Genomic DNA, 11671 nt, shown 5'->3' on the forward strand with positions numbered 1-11671 from the left:
TGGAATGATTTATATTGTCAGTATACAGTTTCTTTGCCTGCTCCTGACTCTTTGACTCTTTGAGCCAAAGCTACAGCAGCTTATTTCATATGACTCTCAGCAGCTCCGAACAGCTTTTCATACAATTGATTATTTTATATTGGCTTCATTTCCCTTAACAGTAACAGGAGGCTGTTTCCCTCGATGCTCCACCAGAAAGCAAAGAACAGTTATTAAAGACGGTGAATTAATTAAATCATTTTCACATCCTCCCAGTCTTCAGTTTGATTACTGTATGTTTCTGATGGTGTAACAGCAGTTCAACACTCATTCATTCAAAGCATCATCCAACTATAATGTCGTCACAACTACTGAAGATTTTCAGGATAGTTGAAGTACAACTTCTCTTATTGAAGCTACGGTTAATCAACACTTCAGGAGTTCATATTCCAGTTACGGGATTTATGAGCTGGTTTAAATTTAGTGAAATAGTTAAACACCTTATTACACACAAAAGGATTAAAATCACTATCTGCATCTGGGATTTCTTTTCCACAACATTGTACATAACCACTCAGATCATGTTTCCTTCCTCAATGCTCCACTAGGAAGCAAAGAACAGTCATCAATGACAGTGAACATATGAACTGAATCATTATTCACTGTCCACTTCACTGTCAGAAGGAAACATCACAACTCATCATGGTGGTTAGTGAGACAAAACACTTTAGAAACACATTTCTCCAGTCAGAAACTATAGAAATGATCCCTGAGAGTAAAGTCTTAACTGAACAGTGGATGAAACCTGGAAGTCATTCATGGGAAAGTCCTTCTCACTCGGGGTTTCTGCTCTTCATTAAACACAATCCATCTTAAGTTTTCCATACAAGTACAAAGTACAGTGCTTCACTCTCAATATAAGCTCAATAATGTAAGTCCCAAGCTTTGAATATTTATGTTAAGTGACAAAGACAAGCTGATTTCCATGCAGATCACATGTTGTAACAATTACAGTCATTAAAAATTTCAGCAGCTGACATTTGAGCTGTGTTGCTTTTAAACAGCTTTATGTTACACTATAATTTGCAGGTTTATACTTTGTTTCACCTTTATTAAAGAAAGATATCAGATTTCATTTTAACACTACTTAAGAGCTGACACTGATCATATTCCCTACCTCAATTTTCCACTAGGAACCAAACAGCAGTCATCAGTCAACAGTGAACATATGAACTGACTCATTATTCACTGTCCACTTCACTCCCAACTGTCCAAAAGAAAAACATATAATCAGTAAATGTAACCCAAATCTTAACAAAGTGTTTAAATTTAGAATTTATATATCAGACAGATCATTGGTTCCTCCAATCTACTCAGAAATAAATTTGCATAAGAGGCCATACTACCACCCAATGCTGTCCCTTGTACTGTCTTGGTAGGCAATATTCAGACATAAATAGGAAATAGTAGTAATCATTTATATGTATCTCTGTTGCATTCTGGGAAAGGTAGTATTTCAGATTCTATAAGTTGGTTGAAAAATAATAAAAAATATGGGGTTGCACACAATGGAAAGTTACTCTGTTAAGCACTTATTTTATGTCATGATGGACAGAACATTTTCGGCCCTCCAGCCTTCATCATTGTCTACTAGTAACTAATCATTTTCCTCTAGGGAGACTTAATTGTCACAGGTGTGTGGAAAGACACAGGTGATCTCATCATCATAACACGATCTTGCTACAACATAGAATCAACACAAGAAGAAGCTCCACAGTATTTCATATATGCAGAAACAACTTTCAAAATACCTTATATCATTTAAACATGCAGGATCTAATCTAAATAATATCAAGGATCATTGTGTGAAGGAATCAATTTTGAAATATTCGGCTCAAGACATGATGTAACATGTGATTCCTGATGTTGACGCATTTGTGCTATGTACATTACTAAACATGTACAAAAAACTGAAATTGTATACAACATATCAAAAAATATTAAGAACACTAATAAAAAATGATTTAAAAAAAAACTGTGGGGGATCTGGAAACATCAGTCATGCAGCCTAAGTTTAAGCATTAACATGTTGATGCGGAAGCTCTATCACATATACCATTAGTTCATAAAAATCATTTATCTTTTTATCACTCATCACATGCAACACCACCAATGATACATCGATTTTTTTTTTACAGTTTTTTGTTACTAAAAGGCAAATGTTGAAAGATTTATGCCCCAACCAAAAGTGTCAGCTTGACTTAACTGAACAGCATAAGTCTAGCAGTTAAAGGTTGCTATTAAGATCAGATGGAGAGAGGGCCAACAGGAGGAAGAGGGCCAAAGATGAAGACTTGGGTGGTGAGTGTGATATGTGCCCATTGAGTTGACCTGCAGAGGATTCACCAACCACCAACCTTTATACATGTTGCTGGTACACAGCCATGCACAAGACTGCAGAGCCACCATAGAGCTTGCAGGGACGGCCTCAAGATGAAGAGACATCATTGACTATCCATACTACATGGACACAAGCTGGGAGCTGATCTCCCTGACTGGGTTGGCTGGGAAAGAGACAAAAAGAGCCAAAACATCCACCCAGGTCACCTCACTTATGATGCGTTCAGGTGCATCAGAAGCATCTATAAACCAAACAAAGCTCATCATGCAGCTGTCTAATTTTCAACAACTATCTTCCAAATTTAATTTACCAAGAGACAATCTCTTTAAATTCCTTCAAATCAGACACTGGGTCCAAGATAACTCTATAGACTTCCCATTTATTCCAAATAAATCCCCCCTGGAGGATCATTTGCTTAACATACCACTCTCCTCCACTAGGGGGCTGATATCCTCCATATATAACATTCTGAATGGTAATCTACCAATTTATGACAGGCTGTCTATTAAACACAAGTGGGAGACAGATCTAGGACGCAATTATGATGACGCCGATTGGCAAAATATCTTGGAAAGAGCTCAGACAGTTTTAGTCTCCACAAAACATCGGCAAATGCAAGTCAATATTTTTCACCCCGCACAGGCTACACAACATCGATGGGAATATATCTGCCATGTGCCAGAGGTGTAAGATAGCTGAAGGCAATCTGTTTCATATGCTCTGGAGTTGCCCTTACTTGGAAGATTTTTGGAAGTTCGTTATAAGCCACTGTTTCAGATGTCACAGAGTCCGAAATACCATGTGACCCCGGGATTTGGCTATTGGGGGATGTCGATATGCTTAACGTAACTCACCATAAAGAGCATGTTGTGTTGCTTGCCGGCACGGCTGGGGAAAAAAATGATTCTTATAGACTGGAAATCAGAAAACTCACCATCACAAAAACACTGGCTGAATGAACTTCCGTCGTATTGCGCTCCAGAGAAGATTTTGTACAATGTCAGGAGAAGACCTGCAATATATAACTAAATCTGGGGCTCCTTTCTGGTCTCTCTCCCTTCAATAAATCCCCTTAGTTGATGCCATATTTATTCACTTAGTGGACCTGCTATCTTATTTTTCTCTTTAACATATCCTTAAAGGACTTGGTGTTGCGAATGATGTTGATTATTGTACCATTCTCTCTCCTTTATTTTCTTTTTCTTTTTTCTCCTTTCTTTTTTTTCTTTTCTTTCTCCTGTATTGTTATTGTATTAAGTGTACTTGTTTGGTGCGTTGACAACAAATAGACTTAAAAAAAAAAAAAAAAAAAAAGAAAAGCTCATCATGCAGCTGAAACACTGCACCTCCATCACCAGGTACAATGTGCTGCTGTCTACTGAATGTGTGCTGCACTGCACTTCATCCTCTCAGACAGATCATTTGCCATATTAATCTGTTTGGCAGTCAATATCATTTGCATGGGAAACAAAAAGTTGATCTGGATCGACTGATCTGATCTAAAAATCCACCAGAGGGAAGCATTGGACTGTATGCAGCAAGAGGAAGCATCATGCAGACACACAATATAACGGATATGATGAAATAATACCAGCTTCTCTGTAAAAGACTTCTTTATTTACTGTAAATTATATTAACAGCTCTCTTACCTATAAATGTGTTTGATCTCTCACTCCAGATGGTTCACAATTAAATACAACTGAACAAGAAAAGAAATACAACTGTCCTCCTGTCAGTTTTACCATCATACAACTGTCCGTCTGTTTTTATGTCACCCTTTCTTCTTCATGCTGATAAAGGCAAACCCAAAAAGGAAAAAAAAACTGAAGATTATGCCTTATGATTATGCTTCATCAGTGAGTCGTGACATAGGCTACCAGTTGCTAGTAATGCTATATCAGTAGCACATGCTAACATGAGTGTTGTAAAGTTACTGTAAGCTAACAGCACTGTTTGCCATCCAGTTAGTTGGTCTCAACTCTCCAGCTAACTGTGTTAACTTTCATTGAGTCACAGATAATGCTAACAGTGGGGTGAAGAATAGACCACAGAAACTAATAGTAGACCTAGCATACTTTTGCAGCCATGTAGCAAGCAGGGCGTGATAGCCTGGCTGGTCCAGTATGGGTTTATAAGGCCTCAATTCCTTACACACTAAAATGACTAATGCTATGTTGCAGTAGCACATGCTAACATGAGTTTTGTAGCCTGAATGTAAGCTAAAGCACTGAAGTTTGCAAGCAAGAGGGGAATTAGCCAAACTTGAACTTGAATTTTCTGTCCAGTTGGTCTCAGCCAACCGTGTTTTTTTCATTGAGTCACAGATAATGTTATAGAAGGCTGTGTGGTGTGAAGAATACAGACCACAGAAAATAATATGTATCTAGTAGACTTATGCTGCCATGTAGCCAGACCAGGAAGTTGGCAGGAAGTTGGTAGGTTTCAATATTATCCCGTCAATGTAAGAGTGGTTGTATGCTAAGTAGCTGTAGCTTTAGCTGTAGCTTTAAGTTGCTGTTGGTTGCTGAGTAGAACAGATTTCTGTGAGAGTTGGCCTATCTGGGCTAATGTTGTTTTTTTTACTGTTCAGTTAGCTCAAATAACCTCAATATGCCACTATCATTTCATTTGTACAGTAGATACTTAAAATCAAACAAAGCTCAAGTTGGTTTCTGAGCTTCTTTGTGAGTTAAAGGGGGGGTATCCTATAACAAAATGATTTTTACTGAAAAAAACTTAACAGATGTATTTTATAGACACCAGGTAATTATATAAAATTGCTGAAAAAGCAAATGTTACCCCTCCTTTAAGGGAAAATTCAAGGGGAAAGCTAACCCGTTTGTACATATTTTTCACTTACTAAGTAAAATTATGTTACATATCAATAAGACAGGTAGTCACCATGATGTTAATTGTGTTTTCTGTGTAGGAGGAGAGGATTTGGTTCATGAGGCTGGAGAGGAGAAAAAAGAGTTTTTACGTTTTTTTTAAATAGTTTCTTCATAGATATTTCCCAGTTTTGAATCCACAAGCAGTTTGATCTGGGATTTCTCATCCACTGTCTTTATAGCTGAGCCTTCTTCACCTGTAGGAATCTTGTGCTCACATTTAAACCCACTGTGTCGTGCTTGTGTTAAATCAAGGGACAAGAGAGGCTTAATTTGGTTTTTTGTTTTATTAAATAAGACATTGTCCAATACATTTTCATGCACATGATGAGAAACTATTAGTGATTTGAACCCAGCACCAGAAGATGTGCTACAGTTGCAGCGCTTTTGAAGACAAAACTTCAAAGGAAATTAAGACTTTATTTCTCTCAACCTTCTACTTTATCACTGGGTCTTCATTACCTACCTTGCTGGAAATTGACTCTGGTGTAAAAACCCAACTCCCAAACAATAAATGAGGACTGTGTTTTATTTTATTTATCCTTTATTTAGCCAGGAAGATCCCATTGAGATACAGGATCCCTTCTTTCAGGGAGTCCTGGTCAAGATGGCTATGGAAGCCCATTTCCACCAGTGTGATGAAAAAAACGGTCCTGTAAGTCATTATAATGAGAAACTTTCTCAAAATAATGACTTAGTATCTCAAAACAATGAGTTAATATCTTAAAATAATGAGAAATGTTCTCAAAATAATTAGTTAATATCTTTGAGATACTAACTCATTCCATGCCCAAGGTGCATAAAAGGAGAAAGCGGTGTCATGTTCCTGTTGGTCCAAAGGTGAACAGTAGCCATTTTGGATGAATACACCAGACATTATCCTCTACTAGAAGACCCACTGGCTTCCTCACTGCATATTTCAACTGTAAGTCCCTCTGAGATGTAACACCTAATGCAGTATATAGCTATTTAGATAAGGTGAGACTTCAGACATCACATTGTGACTTCATTTTCTCCAGACAACATTCCTTGTGACACTGTATGATCACTGGATAAAAACACTCCCTTCTTCAGTGCATTAAGGATACTGTATAACAGCAGCCGCATACTACACAAAGCCCTGAAGTTTGTACCTAAAAGTACATTTTGTCTCACATTACAGCAAATTAGATTACAACATAATAGTAAACAGCAGGAACCATTTGTAAGATGGACTCCACTGTAATCCACAGCTGCTCTTTGCTTCATTTCCATAGAAAAGTGATCTGAAGCACAGGCTCACACTCTGACATCAGACTACTTCCCTGTCTCCTGGACGGTTGGTTCTGCTGGCAGAAGAGAGACAGTGTCCTGTGCAGAGAGAGGAAACATGAACAAAGCAGATGTTAGCACTGCTGCTGAAATGAAAAGCTTCATTTTGAAGACTATCTTCTTCTAAGGGTGTCATGCCAGAGCCCAAACTTTTATCGAAGGAAGCATGTTAATGTTATATTTTAAGATAAATCACGACTTCATGTGTATGATACATTACAAATAAACACTGATAACAGAATATCTGCAGATTTCAGAAAGCCAAATTTAAAACTTTTTATACGGAGAAAATGTGATAACACATATTATATGTGTTAATAATATTGATGATAACTGCAGTGAGAAGAAGAACAGCTTCTAGTTTCATACAAAGGTCAGAAATCTCTTAATACTAACCTCCAATTTTCTCATGTTTTGCTGCATAGAGCAGCAGCACTATGCCAACAACAGCAAAACCAACTGCTAGGCCGGCTGCTAGATGAGTCCGGGGAGCAGCAGCAGTGCTAACTGGGGCTGCAGAGGTTGGTGGTTCAGGATCAGGCTCTGTGAAACAGCAAACAACAGAGTTTGAGGTCAGGAGGGGGACTGGACTCTTTTGCTCTATTCCATTGGAGCAAATGAGTCCAGTCCAGAGGATTATATGAACAAACAACACAGACATATTAACATAGAAAAAAATGGAACTGCACAAAAAAAGTATGGGTTCAAGCATTAACAGGTTGTGCAAAATAGTGGCAGTAGTATCATATGCAGCGTGTCAGTTGACTTGCAGCTTTAAAGGTCATATTGTTCTTTGGGTGAACTGTTCCTTTGAGAATTCAAGTCTCCTACTACTCACCTGAGACCGTCAGATTAAAGCGGTGAGTTGATCCGGCTCCATTGATGATCTGTCCGAGGTAAAGTCCGCTGTCGTCGATGTTGAGGTTCTTGATGGTGAGAGATCCGCTCCCTGGGTCCAGCTGGAGTCTTCCTCTGAACCTCTCCATGTAGTCTAGCTTCAACTTGCCCTCATTATAGTTGACTAGGACAGATTTGTCTGAGTCATCTGACCAGAGGATCTGAGAGTCACCTTGCAGTCCACTAACTCCAGTTTGGAGACTGATGGTCTCCCCAACTTTCCCCGACACATTCTGGATTTTACTCTGTCCCTTTGACTGCACAGCTGTAACTGCAAAAAAAAAAAAAATGAATCAGATGCATGAAATACACAGCATGAATGATGAAATTATATCAAATAGGCCTATATGCCTGTAGAGATAAAGAGACAGAGCGAGACAGAGAGAGAGAACTTATTCATCCCACTGTAGTGAAAGTCATAGCTAGCATTATTATAATATTCATTATTAGACAGTATAAAGAGTGACAGGAAATATGGCATGTCTGTGACATGACATATGGCATTTGATGTAATCATTTGTCAGTCATTTCATGAAGGGTTCAAAAGAATGGAATTAGTATAAAAAGCACGGTAAGACTTTATTTGGATCGTCCAATGTTGATACTCAACTATCAGATGACAAAATATGGATGTTCAGCAAAGTGCTACTAGCTGATTCACTGCATATCATATCATATAATCACTTGATAGTAAGTTGAGTATTAACATAGTAAGTTGAAAAACATTCAGAATGAAATGTCAGATGATTATTTCACATATGTTATTCCTGTGCCCCAGGACAGCTCAGACAATACTGCACCACTCTTTCCTTCTGATAGAAACTGACCCTTGAATGTATGATGTCAGATACACAAAGAAAGTGGCGCTGACTTTTCCACCATCAATGACTCATCAATGTTGATGAGTACTAGGCCTAGTAGCCTAGATCAAAGATCACTGACAGGATTTTTGACAGGACTTTTTATCCTTCAAGTTTCCTTTGAGTTTCTCCCTCAGTTCAATCCTTTCTGCTGAGGGACTGTACTGTACGTCCTGGTTATCATTTGTCCCATCAGCAACAACATAAATAACAACATAAATGTCTTTACAGAAGCTGTTTGACTGGTAAGTTATTGTGTTGCTATTTATTGTATCTGTGTACAGCTGCAATAACCTGACAGATACTGTTGGTAATATTCCTTTCATGTACCCAGCTGGCTCCAATAGTGTTTTGGTAAGACCAAGACCAAACCCTCTCTACTACTACTACTACTCTCTGTAAACCACATGATAATGGTCTGCAGACTCTATCAGTTGCTTTTTGTAAATCACCGCAAAGATTTGTGTCTGTTTAAATATGGAACAAAAGTGGAGTTCACACACTGAAAATGTATTAGTGTATTAATGTATTACAGTAACAGCTAGACAGACGATTGATAAATGTAGGCATTTTAGCAGAAGCGTTCAGTGTGCAGACTCTAGTTGTGTTCCATGTTTTGCAGGTTAATGTTGGGATGTTTGTGCTGCTCTTGTGTATTCAAATAACTCTACTGTTAGTCAGTTAACACAGACACACAATGTGGGTGGCATGGCTGAGTTTTGAGCTCAGAGAGAAACACACACATGACTCATCAGTCAAGTAATGGTGAAAGCTTGTAGATCCTTATCAGTTGTGGAGGTCCACACACACACACACACACACACACTCACACCATCCTCCTAACTCCATTTAACACTGTACATCTAGTAGTGCATAGAATAATAATGTCACCTGAGTTCACTGCACATATAAATTCTACTATGAAGCAGAAATACAGCCTGGCTCTAACTGAACTAATCTGATAACTTAACTAATGTGAAGACTGGAGCTGGAGCTTCTCTGCTCATTTTGTTCACTGAACTGTTTGACACAAACTACCAGCCTCTGTTTGATCAGACAGACAGAGGCAATGGCATCTCAATAAAAAGACCAGTACTCACTCAAGATCTATATGATCACAATACAAAAGATCAGTAAGTACTCACTCATTACAACTGTGATCATCCCCATAGACAACATCATAGTGGAAAGAGTCCGGCTAGAGAAGAGCAGTGCAGCAGACAGGAAAAACTAAACCAAAGTGCTGGGGGAGAGAATCTGAGAGAGCGGTTCTAAATGCTGTGGGTGGAGCTACAGAGAGGGTGACACACACCGTCTCTCCTCCCTCTCACTAAATTCCCTGACATGTTTTTAATACGTTTAACACTTGAGACACTCTGCCAGCCTTATGTCATTAGCAGGAAATTCCTATATTTCATAAAGCAGCTCAGATTACAGCAGCAAACAGACAGAGAGCTCAATCCAGCCCTGGTAGTCACCTAATTTGATTTGATTTTGTCAGGATCCCCATTAGCTGATGCAGAAAACATCAGCTACTCTTCCTGGGGTCCACACAAAACATATGACAAGGAAGAAACCATCAACACACAAAAAAGAAAAAAAAAACAAGTAACAAAAAAATAATAAAAATAAATAAATAAAATAATAAGTCAGCAATGCACACTAAGATCTAATGCGAACAAAGCATATGACAAAGAAAAAACCAACACACAAAAACAACAAGTAACACAAAAAAAAATAAAATAAATAAATGAATAAAATTAAAATATTAAGTCAGCAATGCACACTAAGATCTGATGCAAACAGCCATGAGGTGTTGCTCCACTTGTTTTTTTGAAACTAGCTTTATTCTGAGTTTTAGAAATATGACCTGGAAGGGAGTTCCATTCAACCATAGCTCTATACAGCACTGCACATTGTTTTGAGTTTGTTTTGGTTTTTGGATTTGTGTAGTTACCACTGGTGGCATGTCTGGTGGGGGGTGTGTGTGTGTGTGCATTAGTCTACTAATCTACTATCCAAACTGTCAGGATACCACAATGAACATTGATACAATTACAGTACAAAAAAACAAATCACATTCCAATACCATTTTCAATGGCACAGCAACAGATAAATAAAAACACACTTCAGGCCTAGCTTCTATCCAACAGAGAGAAAGAAGAGCAGTGTGTGTTGTCCACCGCTCGCAGAAACACACCTGAGTGTGTGTGTGTGTGTGTATGTGTTCAGAGAACTGCACTCCCCTGCTGTGTGCCTCTCTCCATGAGCCATTCAAATCAACCGCTCTGCTCATCTGAAGACAGACATCTGATGTTTTATCTGAAGGTTTTGTTGTATGAAGTCTATCAGTCACAACACATTTCCCTTTGTGATGAACATTCAGGGCGTTTTCAGACCCGCAGTTCGTTTGCTTTGTTTCCGAATCGGCGACTAATTTGTTCCAACGTTGCAGGTCGCCCCTTGGTTCGGTTTCCTTTCACACCGCAGTGTTTCTAAGCGGACCGAGATTTGTACAAACGCCACGTGCGATCAAACTGGCCCCTCATTGGTCAGAGTTTTCGTGAGGGGAATTCTGTACTTCCTGGAAAACAAAACCCCAAAACGGAACACGGGAACACAACGGAGCAGAGGCTTGCGCACCAGCAGCGTGGACAGGTTATCGTCTTTGTAGTTGTTCTCTGGTTTGTATACCATTGTTTATTGCGTGAGCAGAGTATTCATTTCCAACGTGAATCAAGGCTGCCTCTGGGAAACAATGCGTTGCTCCATTTGATTCAGCTGCCACCCACCAATTTCTGTTCAGAAGACACATCAGGGAAGCTTGCTTATATGATATTATAGACCTTGGCATGTTTATCATCTAGTCATTAATGTAACTAAAGAAGGATACGTTCTTTTTTTTAGCTTAAACCAAATGTTCCCTGTCATCGAGGAATTACAATTTTTGTGTCAGATCACAAGGAAAGTATTTGATGGGCCGTGCCTGTGAAACTTTATTTGCATAGTCGGTAGGTGGAGCTCAGTAGGATATGCTTACCTCACATGCCGCCCTCTAAAGATAGACTACATGCTGGTGGTTGTAAAACATGATTCATAAAGCAGAGCAATACCGCAGACCACATTCAATCCAGACCTGATTGTCATCTAATCCACTAAACACAACAGTAAAGCAAAGTTGCGCCTGTTTTGAAAAAGCGAATCATTCTGTTTGGCATGATGGATTATTTTTAAGGTTCTTAGACAGCAACATGTTAAATCCATGTGTACAAAAAGTAGCTCTGCAGTTAAAACTGAGACCAGATGAACAGATTTCTTCACTCGGTGGAGTGAGA

At 38.8% G+C, this 11671-nt stretch overlaps 1 protein-coding gene and 1 non-coding gene across 2 annotated transcripts; both read right to left on the bottom strand.

Moving 5' to 3' along the window:
• Positions 1-548: 548 nt before the first annotated feature.
• On the bottom strand, positions 549-764 carry LOC139649269 (small nucleolar RNA U3). Its single transcript, XR_011695601.1, has one exon. It is a non-coding gene; the product is annotated as a small nucleolar RNA U3 (small nucleolar RNA).
• A 4785-nt stretch (positions 765-5549) lies between these two features.
• LOC139649264 (uncharacterized) lies at positions 5550-11033 on the bottom strand. Its single transcript, XM_071525617.1, has 5 exons — positions 10875-11033; positions 9482-9566; positions 7418-7747; positions 6976-7122; positions 5550-6618 (listed from the first exon to the last, which is right to left on the bottom strand). Exons 1-5 carry the CDS (start codon positions 11031-11033, stop codon positions 6560-6562), a joined length of 780 nt encoding a protein of 259 aa, XP_071381718.1. The 3' UTR covers positions 5550-6559.
• Positions 11034-11671: the final 638 nt, after the last annotated feature.

Source organism: Centroberyx affinis, unplaced genomic scaffold (assembly GCF_046629955.1).
Source record: "Centroberyx affinis isolate AG114_WGS23_722 - 3 ecotype Tasmania unplaced genomic scaffold, CSIRO-AGI_Caff_v1 ptg001310l_1, whole genome shotgun sequence".
NCBI lineage: Eukaryota > Metazoa > Chordata > Actinopteri > Beryciformes > Berycidae > Centroberyx > Centroberyx affinis.